The 18,964-nt window shown below is 63.9% G+C and overlaps 1 protein-coding gene and 1 long non-coding RNA gene across 12 annotated transcripts in view; both read right to left on the bottom strand.

The window, feature by feature from the left end:
- AGAP3 (ArfGAP with GTPase domain, ankyrin repeat and PH domain 3) overlaps positions 1 to 18,964 on the bottom strand; it is an 84,438-nt gene that overhangs the window by 52,373 nt on the left and 13,101 nt on the right. For all 6 annotated transcript variants that reach the window (XM_052696533.1, XM_052696536.1, XM_052696535.1 and 3 more), the window contains exons 2-6: positions 6,750 to 6,808; positions 3,626 to 3,713; positions 3,401 to 3,486; positions 2,216 to 2,357; positions 531 to 665 (exon numbers count right to left, since the gene is read on the bottom strand). In XM_052696533.1, the coding sequence (XP_052552493.1) occupies positions 531 to 665; positions 2,216 to 2,357; positions 3,401 to 3,486; positions 3,626 to 3,713; positions 6,750 to 6,808 (510 nt within the window). The remainder of the gene's footprint in view (positions 1 to 530; positions 666 to 2,215; positions 2,358 to 3,400; positions 3,487 to 3,625; positions 3,714 to 6,749; positions 6,809 to 18,964) is intronic.
- Positions 2,416 to 3,385, bottom strand: LOC128087275 (uncharacterized). Of its 6 annotated transcripts, none has more exons than XR_008209749.1 (4): positions 3,179 to 3,385; positions 3,009 to 3,070; positions 2,823 to 2,900; positions 2,440 to 2,472 (listed from the first exon to the last, which is right to left on the bottom strand). It is a non-coding gene; the product is annotated as an uncharacterized LOC128087275 (long non-coding RNA). The 6 variants fall into 6 exon arrangements; XR_008209747.1 differs by having other exon boundaries at positions 3,009 to 3,088; positions 3,161 to 3,385; XR_008209746.1 differs by lacking the exon at positions 2,440 to 2,472 and adding an exon at positions 2,526 to 2,614 and having other exon boundaries at positions 3,009 to 3,088; positions 3,139 to 3,385.

An 18,964-nucleotide genomic window follows, 5' to 3' on the forward strand; every position in this document is an offset into this window, starting at 1 on the left:
GTATTTGTGAAATGGTTGAGCTCCTCACAGTGCCTCAGCTACCTTTTCTGACCTTTGATTCATTTCTACAGTTTCTTGATGTTTCTCAAACGTTCATTTCCCTGCACCCTTTTGAAATGCCAACACCAGAATCCAGCAGGTCTCTCCAGCAGCGTTCCTCCTGCACGCAGACAAGGATCCCTCCCATTTCCCCACTGCTGCTCCCCGCTCTGCGTCCCAGGGACACGGCCTGGAAAAGTTCTCCTCGTGCTGAGACCCCCCTCAGTCCTTGTTCCCACGCAGCATCATCACCCTGCACCAGCATCAGTTTGCCTGCACCGTCCCCAGCTGCCACACTCTTTGCAACGCACCCCAGGGTCCCTCTGGCCCTCTTGGCCTCTCGCAGACCAGGTCTGTGCCTGCACAGTAACTGCACTGCATGAGGCCGTGCACCAACAGCCCCCCGGCAGCACTCCCAGCTGTGCTCAGGACATGCTGAGCCCACGCACTGCCTCCTGCCTGGCCCCAACACCTCCAAACACTGCAGTTACCATCCTGGAAGACCCTCTCCACGTTCAGCCCGTAGGTGGCACAGGTCTCGTAGTACGTGCAGCGCTTCAGGTCGTTGGAGAGCTTCCGTGCCCGAGAGTCATCAATGACACGAGGGTTGGTGGCACTGATGGCATCTGCAAGGCGAGGGAGAGAGGTGAGGAGCAGGCAGCTGTGTCCCTCACACCCACAGCCCCGGGGCACTCCTGGCCTCCTGCTCCTTCACACTGATACTCACCTGCAAAGCACATCCTGCCCTACTAATGCCTCGGGTAATGAAGTCCCATCTGCAGAATGTGGATTTGATCACATTTTCAAATGAACCTTCCTCTACTCTCCTAACCACCCAGACGCTGCACTTCTGAGAAGGGCAGCAAGGAGCGGGAGGTGAAGCTGGGAACACAAAGCTGCCTGGGTGTGTGGAACAGGACAGGGCTCCAAGAACACCCAGCATCACGGATGGGACTGCAGCTGAGGGCAGCTGGAGGATGCACAGAGACAGCAGACAGAGCTGGGGGCAAAGGTGTAAGCAGGGCGGCCCTGGGTGCGAGCACAGCCCCCCCTGCATGGGGATGACGGTGCTTCCACGGGCTGGAAGTGACTCATGTGTGCCACGGCAGCTGGAACCACCGTGTGAGTCTGCCTCAATGGCAGAGCTGAGTGGATCTGTCATCATTTCAGCTCTTAGGGCCATACAGACATGATGCTCAGTTAATGGGGAAAGCTGGCTCTGAGGATGCGCTCACAGCTGACAGCACTAACAAGAGGCTGTTTGTACCACCCAGCCCGGAGCCACACCAAGATCCCTGAATCCTAAACCAATTCCACAATCTTTAAATATCAGAATTTTTACAACTTTGTCCTGGACTTAACCTGGGGCACAGAGCACACAAACTGAGACCTCCTGCTCCAGAAGCTCTCGGTGGCAAACTGCTCGCTCTGCTCAGGAGCTGGGTCCAGCCGAGGCTTTCTTCCTATTCCCCATCCCCTGCTCTTGCTCTCTGCTGGCACCTTGCACCCACAGATCGTGTGCAGGGTCCCTTCTGCCCATGCCCTGTGCCTGTACGTAGGAGGACTCTCCTCATGGAAACACGGAGCTCAGGCACCTGCAGCGATTCCTTCACTGCTCCCCTTTCTGCCCTTGCTGCTCCCCTCCCCGCTTCCCAGGTGCTGCACTTTGGCTGTTGGAAGCCGGCTGCCCCAACACGCCGGGGGAGCCGGAATCCAACTGCAGGGCCCCAGCCCTGCCCAGGCAGGAGGAGGGCAGCTCTGCACACTGCTGCTCCTCCCCACGCCCAGGCTGGGCTGGCAGCACTCGGGGGTGGCAGAGCCCCACCGCCCAGCACAGCACGGCTCAGCCCGTGGGAGCTGGCAGCTCCGTGCCACCCCTCAAACCTTTCCTGCTGCAACTTGCCCCAGCAGCACAGATGGCAGAGCATCAGCACCAAACCCTCAGGCATCGGCCTGATGCTCAGCCACTGCAGGCAAGAGCTGGAGAGGCAGCGCAAAGGCAGCGTTATGAGTGGAGAACAGAAGCAGCTCTGTGCACAGAAGCTGGGAGGGCTTGAAGAGGAATTACGGAGCTCCTCCAAGGCCCCTAACCCAAGCCACTCCTAATAACTGCCTCAATGCAGCATGCAGCCCGAGGCAGGGAGAGACCCTGGCACCCCCAGCTGCCGGCACTCACCCTGTGTGCCCACCAGCACCATCGGCACCTCCGCCGTGTTCCGGTAGCTACACAGCCGCAGGTAGTAGTTGTACACTGTCTGGAAGCTGATCTCGTCCTCCAGGCTGAAGACAAACACCACGGCATCAACCCAGGCAGCGAACTGAGGGTGGGAGACACAGCAACAGTCACAGATCATCACCGACCACCAGCACCACACAGCCCTGCACTCACACACAGCCCTGCACTCACACACAGCCCTGCACTCACACACAGCCCTGCACTCACACACACACAGCCCTGCACACACACACAGCCCTGCACTCACACACAGCCCTGCACTCACGCACACACAGCCCTGCACTCACGCACACACAGCCCTGCACTCACTCACACACAGCCCTGCACTCACACACAGCCCTGCACTCACGCACACACAGCCCTGCACTCACACACAGCCCTGCACTCACACACAGCCCTGCACTCACACACACAGCCCTGCACTCACACACACAGCCCTGCACTCACACACAGCCCTGCACTCAAACACAGCCCTGCACTCACACACACACAGCCCTGCACTCACACACACAGCCCTGCACTCACACACAGCCCTGCACTCAAACACAGCCCTGCACTCACACACAGCCCTGCACTCACACACACAGCCCTGCACTCACACACAGCCCTGCACTCACACACAGCCCTGCACTCACACACAGCCCTGCACTCACACACACAGCCCTGCACACACACACAGCCCTGCACTCACACACAGCCCTGCACACACACGCAGCCCTGCACTCACACACACAGCCCTGCACTCACACACAGCCCTGCACTCACACACACACAGCCCTGCACTCACACACAGCCCTGCACTCACACACAGCCCTGCACTCACACACAGCCCTGCACTCACACGCAGCCCTGCACTCACACACAGCCCTGCACTCACACACACACAGCCCTGCACTCACACACAGCCCTGCACTCACACACACAGCCCTGCACTCACACACAGCCCTGCACTCACACACAGCCCTGCACTCACACACAGCCCTGCACTCACACACACAGCCCTGCACTCACACACAGCCCTGCACTCACACACAGCCCTGCACTCACACACACAGCCCTGCACTCATTCCCCCGTGTTACCCTGGGATTTTGCATCCTCTGGCCCAGCAGTGCAACATTTCCTACCTGGAGCTCGGGGGGGCCGCCCTCATCACGGATGAGCAGCAGGTAGCTCTGACCATCCACCACAATCTCCTTCTTAAATCGGCCGCCTGGGGGAGAGAGCGCGGCGGTGAGAAGGGCAGAGCAGGCAGTGGGGTCCTGGGACAGCGGGGGAGGCAAAGGGGAATGGAGGCCGCCTTTGGGGCCGGGGGAGCGAGGGCCCCGAGCACTGCAGCAGCTGCAGCTCACCCTCTGGAGATTCCTCCTGCACGTAGGTGCCGGTCAGGTAGCGGTGCACCAGGGCCGACTTGCCGCTGGACAGGTTCCCCACGATGCCCTGGGAGAGAAACGCGTGTCAGCAGCTGCCTTTCAGCACAGCACGAGGTGACCCAGCGCGGCGCCGCAGCCCCCCGTCCCCACACTGCAATCAACCGGCAGCGGAAGGGAACTCATCTCCCAGCTCACGCATCCCAAACCATCAGCACTGGAGCTCTTGGAACTCAGGCTGAGCCCTGAGCCGGGACGTGAGCAGAGCTTTGGGCTGAAGCCCGTCGGGCTCAGTCTGGGCCACACTGCTGATCTCCTGCAGAAGGAGCACAGCTGCCCCGGGCTCTGCCAGCAGGACGGCCGTGCCTCTTTCTAAGCCAGCACCTTCGCAGCAGATCGAAAATGCCCAGGGTCTACAAGGCTGCAGGCAGGCAGTCTGAGCAGAGAGCAATGCTGGGTGAAGCATCCCCACGGCACCCGGCCCGGCTGCACAGCCTGACTGCATCCACAGCGCCCTTGGGGACAACTCCTGCCAGGGGGTGCCCAGAGGAACAGCTCTGCCATTCCGGCACTGCCTGGTACAGCCTGGGGCTCTTCACCAGCGCCAGCTTCCTCTTGGCTCCACCACACATAAGGCTCCAGCTGTGCTGCCCTCAGCTCCTCCTCCACATGAATGTTCTGCAGGCATCCTCACTCCCTGTCCCCACTGCTGGCTGCCACGGCAGTGCGGCTCCATCAGGACCTCAGACCTGCAGCAGAGCCACGACATCCTCATGCCGGGACTGCTGCAATCCTGAGCACCCCACACCTCAGCACGCTGCATCAGAGCAAACACACAGCAGTTCTGGAGCACTCGGGATGCTGCCCTGACCCAGGGCACGGTGACCTCACAGCCCCCTGCCCGTTGCAGGGCTCCCAGCAGGCACAAAGCTTCACGAAGGTGCCGTGCAGCCACACACACACGAGACCCAAAAGCAAAATCCACGCTCTGTGAGTTGGCTGCAGGTGTGTGGGCCGCAGCAGGAGCGCTGCGTGCCATAAAGGGACCCCGACGAGCCGACGATCGGTGCTCACAGAGCTGGGGAAGGTCTGCGCTGACAAGCAGGATCAGAAGGTCAGGGACAGAGCAGAGCTTCGTGTGAGCCTCTCCCCCCACCTGCACTGCACTGCTGCCCATCACGGGGCTCCACTGCTGCTCTCCCACACAGTGCTCGTGGCACAGCCTGCCCACGGGGCGCACACTGCTGTGAGACCCAGCCGTGCCACGCTCAGTGCCTGCTGAGCACACTGCTGACGGACAGAGGGCTGGGAGCGAGGCTGGAGGAGCTCCTGGCAGCTCAGGGTGTTTGGTGACGCCTGCGCCGACTGCGGGACGGCAGCACGAGGGGCAGAGTTGGGCACATTTGTGGCAGCTCGGGCTGCTGGCTCCAAGACCCGCCTGCCTGCAGGGCCCTGGGGAGAGAAACGGACCCTGTGAGCGATGGGGCGGCCGTATTTCAGGGCAGGTGGCAGAGGAGCAAAAATCCAGAGCCCAGGGAGGAAGGGAGGCACCGCACTGCAGTGCCAGAGCAGCGCTGGACCCACACTGACTGCTGCCTCCAGACAGCAGCAGCTCTGTGGGCAGCTTCCCTTCGTGGAATCACAGAATCATTCAGGTTGGAGAAGATCTCCGAGATTCCCAACCCCAGGCCACCCCACCACGTCCCCAAGCACATCTCCACGGTCCTTGAAAACCTCCAGCAATGGTGACCCCCAGCCCTGTGCAGCCGTGCCAATGCCCGACTGCTCTCTGGAGAAGAATTGCTCCTAAAACCCAGCCTGCACCTCCTCTGGCACAACGTGCAGCCAGCCCTTCCCATCTGATCACTTTGATGCTTTCCTTCCCTCAGGACAGGCCTGCAAAGGGTCCCCCCACCACCACAGACTGCAGGCAGGCAGAAAGGGACACAGCTCAGCACCAGCCTGAGTGCCTTCACGCTTTGGGAAGCACCACAGCGTCCGGACGGAACCCCAGGGTGATGGCAGACAAGGCAAAAGGCCGTGCTGCTCTGGGGAGAGCTGAAGGCCTCAGGTTTGTTCAGCCTGCAGCGCTGCACGCTGTTAACACGTCAGGAAGCAATACACAGAATAGCTGCAGGAGCATCTTTGGACAGACACATGTTTTACAAGGGAAACTAACAAGTGAATATTCAGAGTTTGCTTTCATTAATACTTAACTGCAGATAAGAAAAACCGTGGCAGCACTGTGCTTGTGAGACTTGCCAAAACATCCCTTGCTTTTCAGAGTAAGACCGAAAAGCATTTAATCTTAAAAGGGCTGAAAGGAGACGTGCCAACAGTTCTCAAAGGGAGTTACGCTGAAGGCTGCTGTCGAGCACAAGAAGAGCGAAGCTCTGAACGGGTTGTAGGGTCCTGGGAAAGCTGGGAGCACGCGGTGCTCTGCACAGCTGACCCTGTCCCACCACAGCCATCCTGAGCCTCCCCCCCCCAGGCACTGCTCTGGGCTCTGGTGCCCATCAGCCAGCTCAGCCCAAGCAGCCACCACCCGTCCCCCAGCACTGGTGACAGTGGCAGCTCACAGGATCCAGCAAGGACACGTGGTGGAAACGTCTCCGGCCTCAGAGGGCTGCACCCTGAGAGCAGATCCCTGCTGCAGGTGGCCCATAGGAACATGGGGTGAGGTGGGCACGGGGGAGACTCCACTGCCAGAGCCCACGCGCCTCCCGGTGTTCTGCCCTGCAGGCAGGCAGTGACAGCTCTGCAGGATGCACTGCAAGGCAACGGCCGGACGCTCTCTGCTGAACACAGAGCACAGTGCTGGAGGTGAGGTCCCACAGCACCCTTAGGGCAGGGACACCGCAGGGTGGCCACAGGGACGTGGGAGCAGCAGAGAGGTGCTCAGCTCTGCTCCCGCGTGCTCTCCCATACCAGCACCCACTCCTGCACAGCGTGGTCCCCCCAGGGAAACCCTCCCAGCACAGCAGCAGCCCCAGCCCCTCTGCGCCCCGTGGGGCTGGAGCCCTGTGAGCACTCACTGCGCCTCAGGAGGACGCGGGGGCCTTTGGGGGACGTGGAGAAGCATTGGAGGGCAGATGTGAATACTCACCACCTTCAGCTCAGGCACCGAGCGGCTCAGGGTCCATTCCTGGCTGTTCACAAAGGAATCTGCAGAGCAGAGAGCAGAAGGGATCAGGACAGGAGCCTCGCTCTGTGCCACGCTGCCACCCTCCTGCCCAGCCCCGCGGCAGCACAGCCGCCAGCCGCAGCCTGCATGCTGCCTGCACTGCACACAAGGAGCTGCAAAGTGCTGCAAGCCGCAGTGCACAGAGCTGAGTCCCTCCAGTCCATCAGTGCTTCTCCCAGCACTCCTCCCACAGCTTCTGTCCCGCTGAGCTCCCCGCTGGATCACCGCAACACACAGAGCACCACCACCATCTTCCTCTTCACCACATCCCCTCCATCCCGTGCAGATGAAGGAAGCACGCCCTGCACTGCTGCACTACGCATAGAGTTTCCTTAAACTGTGGCAAAACTGGTGAAAATGGTGAGGTTTTGCAGGGGCTGTGACTGGAGCACAGGTGAGATGCGCTGAGCTGCCTGCCGTGCAATAGAGCTGGGGGGGGAAGGCTGCTCAGACTGAGAGCAAAGCTCATCCATGCTGGCAGCCCGCCCTGCTGTGCTGACCCCGCGCTGTAACCAGGCTTAGGAGTTTGTCAGCAACAGATTTTTACCGTGTTGTGTTGAGATCCAGCCTGCACCCCTCCTCATCCCCCCAGCACCCATGGGGTGAGCTCTGCAGCCAGCCCCAGCCCTGCAGGCAGCCATCAGCCCCAGCACTCACACCACGTGCCTGCAGCCCCAGCAGCCTGCACACCTCCTGAGCCGCCTCTGCTTTGTTTATTGCACACACTCGTGCCTTTTCCTAAAACCACATCAAATCTCCCTCCCGTACAGCTCTTTAGTGATGAGTTTCAGGAGTGCAAACACCGCCTTAAATCCCAGCTCCTGCAGCCTCCACGCAGAGCTTGGGGGCTTTCACTGCGCCCTGCGAGCTGCACAGCCTCAGCACCAGGCGGTGTCAGCACCAGGACCCCCCTGCACCGTGAGCCCCACAAACACCTCCAGAGCTCCCTGCAGAGCACAGCAGGCAGAAGGAGGACAGATGCCTCCATCCACACACCATACTGGCTGTGCACCAGCAGCACGAGGCTCTCATTTTCACTCCCCATCAGCACGGGGAGCTCCATGCAGCGGGGTGCAGAAGGCCCGCCTGCCTCCTGCTTTGAGAGGGCACTGCCGGGCGCGTTTGGTCTCCACAGACACAAATAATTAACCAGCACATCAATGAGCCGCTGCGGCACAACTGGGACGCTCGGACATCCCCACCAGCCCTGCAGCCAGGTCAGAGGCCGAACAAACAGCCCAGAGACCACGTTCCAAAGTCCCCAGCCGACAGCAGGGCACGGTGCCCATCACAGCCACCCCTTTGGCGCGGGGTGGGGAGAGCTCAGCCCCGCAGCACGGAGCTCTCTGCAGCTCGGGAACCAAAGTGAGCAGCGCCGGCAGCCATCAGAGACCCAGAGCCGCGTCCTCTGCAGGGCTGAGCTCAGCACCGAGAGGCTGGGAGCCGAGACTGCCGGCAGCGCAGCGCGAGCACTGACTCCCACCCTCACTGCTCAGCACTCAGCAGCAGCGGGGCAGCCTGCCCTGCTTTCGCAGGGTGAGCACCCAGCCCCAACCCGGGCAGCGTCCCACTGCAGACCGAAGGACACCCAGCAGGGTGAGCTCTGCCCGTCGCTGCAGCAGCCCTGCAGGCCGTGCCCAGGAGCACAAAGCGCTGCCTCCCAGCGCCCCGCCAGGCGCTCACCTCACCGGCAAAACCTGCTCCACGTGGGTCAGACTCAGCTCCAGCTGAGGGCAGGGCAGGCCGGCGAAGGCGCCGCCCTCGGAAGCGCTCCCTCGCTCCCTTCCTACAGAGCGCAGGCTGCAGGCAGCCGCCCCGTGCCTGCGGTGTGCGCCCCCTCCAGACGAGCACCCAGACCCCCGGTGCCAGCTGCGGCTCTCAGAAGCACGGGCTGCCGCTGGGCTCAGCGCTGGAGGCGCAGCCCGGCCCCAGCCCCGCTCCCCCAGCGATCGCAGGCAGGTGCTGACACGAGGTGATGCCTATCACTGCCTGCTCCGCTCGCTATGCAAACTTCCCTTGAACACACGAGCACCGTCCCCCTCTGCAGGCAGCCTTCCCTGTTCCTCCGTGGCTGTGCACCCAGCATGACAGCGGGGCCTCACCTCCGACCTCGAGGCACCCTGCAGGAAGCAGAGCTTTTGGGAAGGCGAGCAGGGAAATGCTCAGCCCGTGCTTGCTGTTTGCAGGCTGTGTCTCAGGGATGCTCCCAGCCCTCAGCACAGCTCTGTGCGCTGGCCCAGCAGGCTGCACGTGGGCTGACACAGAACCAGCTCCAAGGGCCCCCGTCCTTGCTGGGTGCAGCCCCTGCCAGCCTCCACGGTGCCACACACAGACGAGCTCCAAGCTGTTTTTCAGGTATCAAATCCTGCATTCCCCGACCTCCCCTTCCTGTGCCTGGAGCAGGCCGAAGCCCCACGCCAGGAGCAAGCATGGTGCAGAGATCTGAGCGGGTCACAGGGGACAGCACCGTTCTCCCTTTAGGTGGCCTTTGGGGTGCTCACGGTGCGTGCTGTGCTGGATGGGTCTCTGCTGTAACCAAAATGCTGCTGGGACTGGAGAAGCTGCACTGCTTGGAGCTCTGCCTGCAATACCCAGCGTCTCCAAGGAGCTGATAACCACAGCTGCAGCTGCACCCCCAGGGGGGCATGTTGGGGCGGCTGAGCAGCTCTCCTAGGGCTGAGGTGGGCAGCACAGCACACAGCAGTCGAGGTCTGGAAGTGCTGAGCACGCGTTAGGAGCAGCACCAGCCTGCAGAAGGACAGGGCAGAGATCCCCGAGCTGTGCACCCAGGCAGCCGAGCGGGAGCGGGGCTGCAGTGCTCCACGTCCGACCGACAGCTCTCAGGGCCCATGGAAGCAGCTCAGTGCGGAGATGGGACACGTCCAGCAGGACGAGGACGTCAGCTCTGCCCTGCGGCCCCACGGCTCTGCAGCCTCACTGCCGCTCCTTCGCATCTCAGTGACCCAGGCGCACGTCCCGAGCAGGCAAAGCAGGCAGCAAACAGCAAAGCAGGAACTCCGAGCAAGCACCAAACCCAAGCACAACCTGTGCAGCCCCAGCTGCGCCACAGCAAGCGGAGGTCCCACAGCCAGCCCACACTGCAGTGCTGAGGCAGCACGGCGCCCACCCAGCAAGGACACCGGCGTGGGGACACAACCCCAGCTGCACCCCTGGGAACGTGGCAGTCGGGCTGGTGGCTGCGGGCGCAGCTCCTGCCGGGAGTCACCAGCAAGCAGCAACAGATCCCTGCTGCACCTCCCAGCCCGGGTACACCCACATTCCGCAGCCATGAGTGCGGCCTCCGCTCGCCTGGGAACCTCCTGCCACGGGGGAGCGTGAGGCTGGGAGCACCGAGGCAGGGAGCACAGCCCTGCCACCCCGCAGCGCCCCGCGGCCACACGGACAGCCCTGGAAGGCACCGCGAGCGCCGGGGACCCGGGGATGAACGCGTGGAGCTCCCCGCGCTGCAGCAGGGCTGTTCCCACGCTGAATCCGACCCTGCCGGAGAGCACCTGGGCGCAGAGTCGCCTGGAGCCGCTGCCACAGCGTCAGCTCCAGGGACCCAACGACGGAGCCCCGCGCGGCTCACGGGCGCCTGGAGGCGCTGCCCAAAGCCCAACCCCCACCGCTGCTCCATCGGCAGCGTTCAATGCCTTAAAAAGCCCACGGGCGCCGCGCGCTCCTCCCAGCTCCGCGCCTGCCGCTGTGGGGCCACGCGGGGGAACGGGATGGGGAACAGCGCTGGGAAATGGGGCCTGGGGAGGGAGTGCGGGCAGCCCAGCTCCACGGAGCCTCTGCCGACCAGGGCAGCCCCGGCACCGGGAGCGCAGCCCCCGGCAGCACGGCCCGGAGTGCTCCATCGGAGCATCAACTCCCGAGCCCACCACGTGTCCGCGCCCCATCGCGGGCCCCGGCCCACCCTGCTGCACCCTCCGCACCCCACAGACCGCCCCGCGCCCCAGACGCAGCCGTCAGGGACCTCACGCGACGTTCCTCAGCCGTCGCGTCCTTCGGCCCAGTCCGGGAGCGATGCCCCTCTGCCCTCCCACGAGCGGGACGCGTTCCGGTTCCCTACGCTGCCCCGACAGCCCGCACGAGGCTTTCCTCCCCCCGCCCCGCCGGCTCCGAGCCGCCTCCCCCGGGCACCGCACGCGGGGGCTCCTCGGGCCGCCCCCCCGAGCAGGGCGGCGGACGCGGTGACGGCGGCAGCCCCGCGATGCCGAACGGCGCCCGATCGGACCCGGCGCTCCGCCTCACTCACCCAGCGCTCGCAGAGGGCCGCCGCCCAGCAAGACGGGGTCGTTGCCGCCGAGGGGCTCCTTGGGGCCGGCACCGCGCTCCCGCCGTCGGAAGCGGCTGGTGAGCAGCTTCCAGAGCCCGCCGGGCGGCCCGGGCTCGGCCCGCAGCGCGGCGCGTCCCAGCTCCGGGTACAGCAGGTCCCGCTTGCTGGGACAGGCGTGCAGCGATCCGGCGTCGCCCTCGCTTTTGGTGCGGAGGCGCGCGGGGCGCAGCCCGCCCGACTCGGAGCGCCGCAGCTCGTGGCCCCGGCGCAGGCGGAAGCTGAAGCTCTTGCGGAGGGCGCTCAGGTGCCGCCGCGGGCCGGGACCGCCGCGGCCGAAGAGGTTCCAGCGGCGGCTGCCCCAAAGGGACCCTCCGCGGGGAAAGCCGGGGCTGTCGGCGGGCAGCGGGCGGGCGGCGGGCGGGAAGGACGCGCTGCCTGGCCGCGCTCGCTGCGCTCCGCCGCCGCCGGGCTCCCCGCAGTCCCCCTCCTCGCGGCGGCGCGGTCGGAAGAAGTCCAGCAGGCCGCCCCGGGAGCGCGGCGCGGAGCCCAGCAGCGCCCCGACCCCCGGCCCGCCGCCCGGCGCGCAGAAGCTCTTGGGCCGGCGCCGCTGCTGCTGGGCGGCCCCGAGAGCGGCGCGGACGGCGGGGACGCCCTGCAGGTCCAGCGATTCGCACACGCTGACGGCGCGCCGCGGGCTCGGGCTCGGGCTCGGGGGGCCCCGCGCCGCCCCGCTCCGCCGCCGGCCCTCCGCCATCGTCACCCGCGGGGCTGCCCCATGGCCGCGGGCCCCCCCGCGCGCCGCCCGCCGCCCGCCCGCTCCCACGCCGCTCCGGCATGCCCGGGCCGCGCTCCGGCGCGCCGCCAGCCGCGGGGCGGGCCCGCCCCGAACGCGCCGGGGGGACGGGACGGGGCCGGGGCCGCCCCGCCTAGGCCGCGCCCTCTCGGGGCCTCCGCGTCTCGGCCTCGAGCCCGGAGCGGCCCCGCGGAGCCCCCCGGCCCGGAACCGGCGGTCGGCCGCCTCGGACCCCGCGAGTCCGCCCTGCCGCTGCGCGCCGCTCGCGGCCGCCACGGGGGGGCGCTGCCGCCCGACGCTCCGCGCTGAACCGCCGCCGAGGCCGCCGGCAGGGGGCGCTGCAGCCACGGGCCCGGCTCCACGCGCGCGTCTGGCGCCGCCCCGGGAGCGCGCAGCGCGTCGGCACGGGGCGGCGCGGCTCTGCGGGACCGCGGAGGGCGTTCGCGAGTTACGAAGCCCCGGCGCCAACGGCACGGAGCCCGTCCGGCCCGGGGCCGCCGTCCCCCAAACCCTCCGTCCCTCATCGGTGCCATCGGCCTCCCCCGCCTCCCGGGACGCGAACCCTCAGCCTCTGTGCGCCGCCGTGCGCCGCGCTCCCCGTCCCGCAGGAGCGCGCAACACCCGCGCTGCTGTAATGCACCCAACATCCGCCTCCGCGACACGGTAACACAGCAGTGTTTTCGCCGATTAGCTTGTTATAAAGCAAAGGGTTCCGTATGCCGCAGTATCGGCGTAAACCCCCGGCGCCGCTCACGCAGCACGAACAAAAGACACAAATGACACAACGCGCGGTGGCGGCGGAGGAGCTCCGAGCTGCAGGCGCAGCAACCGACGAGGAGGCCGACGGTGAGCCGGGCGCGCTGCGCCGCGATCCCACCGCCCCGACTGCCGCCGGCTGGGGCCGCGCACGGCAATAACGGCCGGTGAACCCCGGCTGCTGCGGACGGCGCTCAGGCGGCCCTGCGCCGCGGTGAGGCACGGCACGGCGCGGCGCTGCGGCAGCGAACATCTGGTTCCGATTAACAGAAAGACGTGAGAGGCCGAGGAACAGCCGCACGGAGCGCCGCGCTGCCGGCTGCCGCCCGGCGCTGCTGCGGGCTGAGGCCCCGGCACGGGAAAGGCAGCGGCGCGCCGCGCTGGGCTCCTCCGGGGTGCCGACGTCGGGCACGGAGACGCAGGGAGGTTTTGCTGCAGGAGGATCGCAGCGTGGGACGGCTGCGGTCACGGCTCCGTCCGACGGAGGGGCGCAGGGCCCATCTGACAGCCTGGAAACAGGGCTGAAGGGCCTCTTTTGGGTCCTGGAGCGCCTCCCATCACCGCTTACAGCAGCAACGATCCTCTTAATCCAGCAGCAGCGGAGGAAGTGAGAAACGGAAACAGAGCAAACGGGTGAACCCAAGGGACGGACGGCGCAGGAATAGGATGCAGTGGGCAGGTGAAAGCACCTGGAGGTCACGAGGAGACAAAACCTCCCTGCCACCCCACTGCACTGCACCCAGAAACCACATTTTCTAGAAATGCAAACCCACTTCTGTGCAGAACAGAGCGCGGAGCTCAGCAGCAATAGTTTTAGGAAAGGAAACAGAGCTCTGGAGGTGGTGCATCGCCGTGCACCGAGGTCACAACAGAGCTGTGGGTGAGAACGTGCGCGGCACTGAACAGACACTGTGGGTCCTGGAGCAGCAGAACTGCCTGCAGCCCGCTGCAGCCCACCCTGCAGCCCTTCCCCAGCCTCAGCCCCGCTCCTCACTGCTGCCTGCACGAGGCAATGCACAGCAAGCTGAACGCCTGCAGCATCGGGCGCCAGCAGAAGTCTGCAGAGAACTGAGGTGTCTGGACAGCCTGAAAGCATTTCGTACAGCGAAAGGGGAAGATGTGTTCGAGGTGAGAGCAGCAGCTGAGCATCGGGCTGCTCAGCAGATTCCCTGCTCTGAGCGCTGCGGGGCAGTGCTGCCTCTGCTGGGAGCTCCCAGGCTTCGTGCCAGCCCCGGTTCTGGGTTCTGATGGCTCCTAAGGGATACTGAGAGCTTCCACGAAGGGGCGGCCGGGTGGATGAGGACGTCGCTGTGACGAGCGGGCAGCCGGGGCTCCTATGGAGGTGTGGTTTGACAGCCGCGCTCTGCAGTGAAATGGGAGCGCAGGAAATCACAGCAGCACTGCTGGGCGCAGCGCCTGCAGCCACACGTCAGTGAATGCACAGCTTGTGCTGCTCCTGCTCCTGCCCACACCTGTGCTGACCGCTTTGAGCCTCTGAGCTCAGCAGGGCTCTGAGTCGGTGCCGCCTTCCTCAGACAGAGCCTTTGCACCCTGCTCTGCTCGCACCCATCCCCACCCCCAGGACAACGCAGCCTCAGCGAGGCCCCGCTCCCAGCCCTGCCATCCCACAAAGCAGGGCGGCCCAGGCCCAGCAGCTTCCAGGTACTGAGCTCCCATCATCAGCGTCCACAGCCCACGGCGGTGCCTGGGCTTCCAGCAGAGCAGGGCAGAGGCAGAAGCGCAGTGATGGAGAGGGGCAGCGACGGGGCTCCAGCACCATGTGCTGCTCCGGTCCGACCGCAGCTCAACCCAGCGCACACAACCACGAGGTCACCCCACCTCTCCCACCTGCAGCCCCCACCTGCAGCCCCCACCTGCAGCCCCTCCGTGCTGACAGCAGCCCCGAGCTGATGATTATTTTGCACGTCAGTTCCTGAAGCCTCGCAAATGGCCAGCAGTGACTCCAGCTGTTCTGGATCCTGCGCCGTTGCTCCCAGAATAGAAAAGTAACCACAATCCCTGGCCAAGTCCTGGCTTGTTAATTAAGCTTTCTTTTGTACAGGCAGCCAGCCCAGCCTTTCAAAGCTCTCCCTCACCGCTCGGCTCTTTCCAGCCCTAAAGCAGCTCGCTCTCAAGCCAGCTACATAAATGCAGCACAAACGAGGCCGGTGAGCCCTGAGCAAGGCAGCGCCCACCCGTGCCTCATCCCACAGACCCCAGCCCTGCTGCAGGACCCACCAGGACCTGGGGTCCCCCTGCTCCTTCCAGGACCAGCAGGACAGGGATGTGCCCACAGCTGGCGGCTCCTGGGGCAGCAGGGCAGGCTGCTGAGCAGCCCCGCAGCGCCTGCAGGCACAGAGCACAGAGCACAGAGCCATTCACGTTGGAAAGGACCTCCACGACCAAAAAGCCCAATGTGCCCGGCTGCCAGCAGGGTGCCAGGAGGTGACTCTCAACCAGAAGCAGACGAGCAGCTCCCATGCAGTGCTGTGCATGCAGTGTGCTCCCGAGCGAGGCAGTGTCTGTGCAGTGAGTGAGCACGGAGTTACGGGCTGCGTTAGGAACTGTGTGCAGAAAGGCCGTGCTGAGATGGAAAGGCAAACGCACGTTCATGGGCAGGAGGCTCTTGCAACTAAAATAATCGTAGAATCATAGAGCCATAGAATGGCCTGGGTTGCAAAGGAGCACGATGCTCCTCCAGCTCCAACCCCTGCTGTGTGCAGGTCGCCAACCAGCAGCCCAGGCTGCCCAGAGCCACATCCAGCCTGGCCTGGAATGCCTGCAGGGATGGGGCATCCACAGCCTCCTTGGGCAGCCTGTGCCAGTGCCTCACCACCACCTTGTTTAGACTCAGTGTTGCTTTCTTGCGAGCAAAGTCATCAGCCATCTATTCTGTATAATGGAGAGAGATGGAACCATGACCTGGGCTCCTGGTGCTGCAGCCCCACCGCCAGCTGCACCCCATCCCTCATCCCACTGCTGTGCCCACCCAGACCCTGCAGTCCCTGGCTGCCAGCCCTCACTGTGAGTCACACAGAGAGCTGAGGGACGCCCTGCTGTCCCCCTGTGGCACCACAGAACGACGCAATCATTCAGGGCAGAGAAGACCTCTGAGATCCCCAGCTCCAGCCCATCCCACTGTGCCCACTGCCCACATCCCCCAGCACTACATCCCCACAGCTCTGGGCACCCCCAGGATGGTGACCCCCCACCCCCGGGCTGCTGTGCCAGTGCCCGACTCCTCTGTGGGGAAGAAATCATTTTTAGCACCCAACATAACATGATGCAATGTCAGACCACCCCCTCTCATCCTAACAGCAGTGCTGACGGCACTCAGCCCCCCGGTGCGCCCACCTCACACCACAACCAACAGCAACACGGCTTTCCAGGCCAGGGCTGGACCCCCCCGCAGGCACAGAGCAGTGCAGCACTGCCCCGGAGCCGCCCTACCACCTGTCCCTGATCCCAGGGGACGCGCACAAGGACCAAACACCAACCACAGATCAAACAAACCAAGCTGTGGCTTTCTGCCTGCGTTCCCATTGCGCCCCAGAGGCTCTGCTGCGACCGCAGACACCTCAGAGCGGAGCGTCGCTTCCTCCCCAAAGGCAGCTGCTGGTGCCACGGCCCCCAGCCCCAGGGGAGCCGCTCTGTGCCACACAGCGTTCCCTGCTGAGGGAAGTCCATGGGGAGCCCTCAGGGCCGCCCACAGCCCAGCACAGCTTCCTGTGTGGCCGGGGCAGGAGGTGGCGCTGGGTGGCACGGCTCCGGAACTGGGGCAGATGTCATCAGAGCTGATGTGAGAAGCAGGACGGACAGCTGGACACATTGTGCCCAGCAAGGCAGCCCTTCCCAAGCAGCAGAGGGACAGGGAGCTTCTGCCGTTCTCTGCAGACACTGAGGGCTGCGTGACGACACAGCAGCCGTCCCTCCTCCATGGCACAGTCCATGGTGCTCCCACCTCCCAAAACGGGGCCAGGATGGTGCAAAACTCCAGTGGAAACTCCATATCATATCATATAAACTCCATACCGAGAGCCTAATGAATCCATCTTACACCTTTCATACCGACCCGAAATTGTTCTGTCTTCTTATCAGGAGACCGCCCATAGAACCACAGAATTACTGAGGCCTGAAAAGACCTCTGGGGTCCCAAACCCAGCCCCACCCCAGCCCCACTGGCCACATCCCAGTATCCAACCCAACCCTCCCAGCGCAACTCCATCCGAAACCAACCTCAATCCAGTGCAAACACATCGCTCACACACACAGCTGGACGAGGCAGCTGTGCCCAACATGCTCTGAGAACAGACCCATCCAGCACAGAGCAACCCCACAGCACAGCCCTGCTGGACGTGGGCTGCTGATGCACCTCGTCCCATTGCTTAACTCATTGCTTTGGTTTATGTTCAGTAACGCCCACTTTTTCTCCATTAGCAATTAAATATACATAACAACCTTCTCGTCCTAAGGAGCCCCTCCTCTGTGTGCCATTAATGGTGACATCTGGAAGTCCTGGGCACAAACCAGAAGCACTGCAGGGAGACCTCACTGCTCTGTCTGAATCCTGAGAGCTTGGAGTGAGGTTGGATCGGCCTCTGCTCCAGTAACAGCAATAGGGTGAGAGGGGGTGCTCCCATGTTGTGCCCAGGGAGGTCAGGATGGACGTTGGGAACAATTCCTTCTCCAAAGAGCCAGTGGGCACCGGCACAGCTGCCCAGGGGGTGGAGGGGCATTGTCCTGGGGGTCACCATTGGGGCACGTGGTCAGCGGTCATGGTGGGGATAGGCTGGGGATGGGCATGGGAATCTCAGAGGGCTTCTCCAGCCTTAGAGCCTCTGCAGTGTGCTGACATTCACTCCATGGTTGGATGCCCACCAGTTCAAGCTGCCTGTGCCTACAGGCTGGAGGAGTCAGCTCCGTGCTGGGCAGAAGCCCTGAGAGCACACAGCAGCGTGCTGCACACAGCAGTGCTGGCAGTGCTCAGCCCTCTGTGCACCCACCCTTAAAGTCCATCCTGCTGACAGCACACAGCAGCTGCAGGACCAGAACTTCCACCCAGGAAAGGCCAACGGGGCACAGCGCCAGCCCACGTGCAGCAGTGGCACAGCCATGGCACGCAGCAACAGCCAGCAGGGCAGCAAACAGGAAACTCAGGAGGGGCTCCATGCGGAACAGCAGCTGGCTGGGAGCATAAAGAGTGCATTGAGGTGGGGCTGCATGGAGGACGGCTCTCATTAGCAGCCTCTGCTCAGAGTGCAGAGCACAGCACTGGGCACAGCACTGAGCACAGCACTGAGCACAGCATTGGGCACAGCATTGAGCACAGCACTGAGCACAGCATTGGGCACAGCATTGAGCACAGCACTGAGCAGAGCACTGAGCACAGCACTGAGCACAGCACTGAGCACAGCACTGAACACAGCACTGAGCACAGCACTGAGCACAGCACTGAGCACAGCACTGAACACAGCACTGGGCACAGCACTGAGCACAGCACTGGGCACAGCATTGAGCACAGCACTGGGCACAGCACTGGGCACAGCATTGAGCACAGCACTGGGCACAGCACTGGGCACAGCATTGAGCACAGCACTGGGCACAGCACTGGGCACAGCACTGAACACAGCACTGAGCACAGCACTGAGCACAGCACTGAGCACAGCACTGGGCACAGCACTGAACACAGCACTGAGCACAGCACTGAGCACAGCACTGAGCACAGCATTGAGCACAGCATTGAGCACAGCACTGGGCACAGCACTGGGCACAGCACTGGGCACAGCATTGAGCACAGCACTGAGCACAGCACTGGGCACAGCATTGAGCACAGCATTGAGCACAGCACTGGGCACAGCACTGGGCACAGCACTGGGCACAGCACTGGGCACAGCATTGAGCACAGCACTGGGCACAGCACTGGGCACAGCACTGAGCACAGCATTGAGCACAGCATTGAGCACAGCACTGGGCACAGCACTGGGCACAGCATTGGGCACAGCACTGGGCACAGCACTGGGCACAGCACTGAGCACAGCACTGGGCACAGCACTGGGCACAGCACTGGGCACAGCACTGAGCACAGCATTGAGCACAGCATTGAGCACAGCACTGGGCACAGCACTGGGCACAGCATTGAGCACAGCACTGGGCACAGCATTGAGCACAGCACTGAGCACAGCACTGAGCACAGCACTGGGCACAGCATTGAGCACAGCATTGGGCACAGCATTGAGCACAGCACTGGGCACAGCATTGAGCACAGCATTGGGCACAGCATTGAGCACAGCATTGAGCACAGCACTG

The sequence above is a fragment of the Tympanuchus pallidicinctus genome, unplaced genomic scaffold (genome assembly GCF_026119805.1).
Source record: "Tympanuchus pallidicinctus isolate F22 unplaced genomic scaffold, pur_lepc_1.0 scaffold3, whole genome shotgun sequence".
In the NCBI taxonomy this organism is placed as follows: domain Eukaryota; kingdom Metazoa; phylum Chordata; class Aves; order Galliformes; family Phasianidae; genus Tympanuchus; species Tympanuchus pallidicinctus.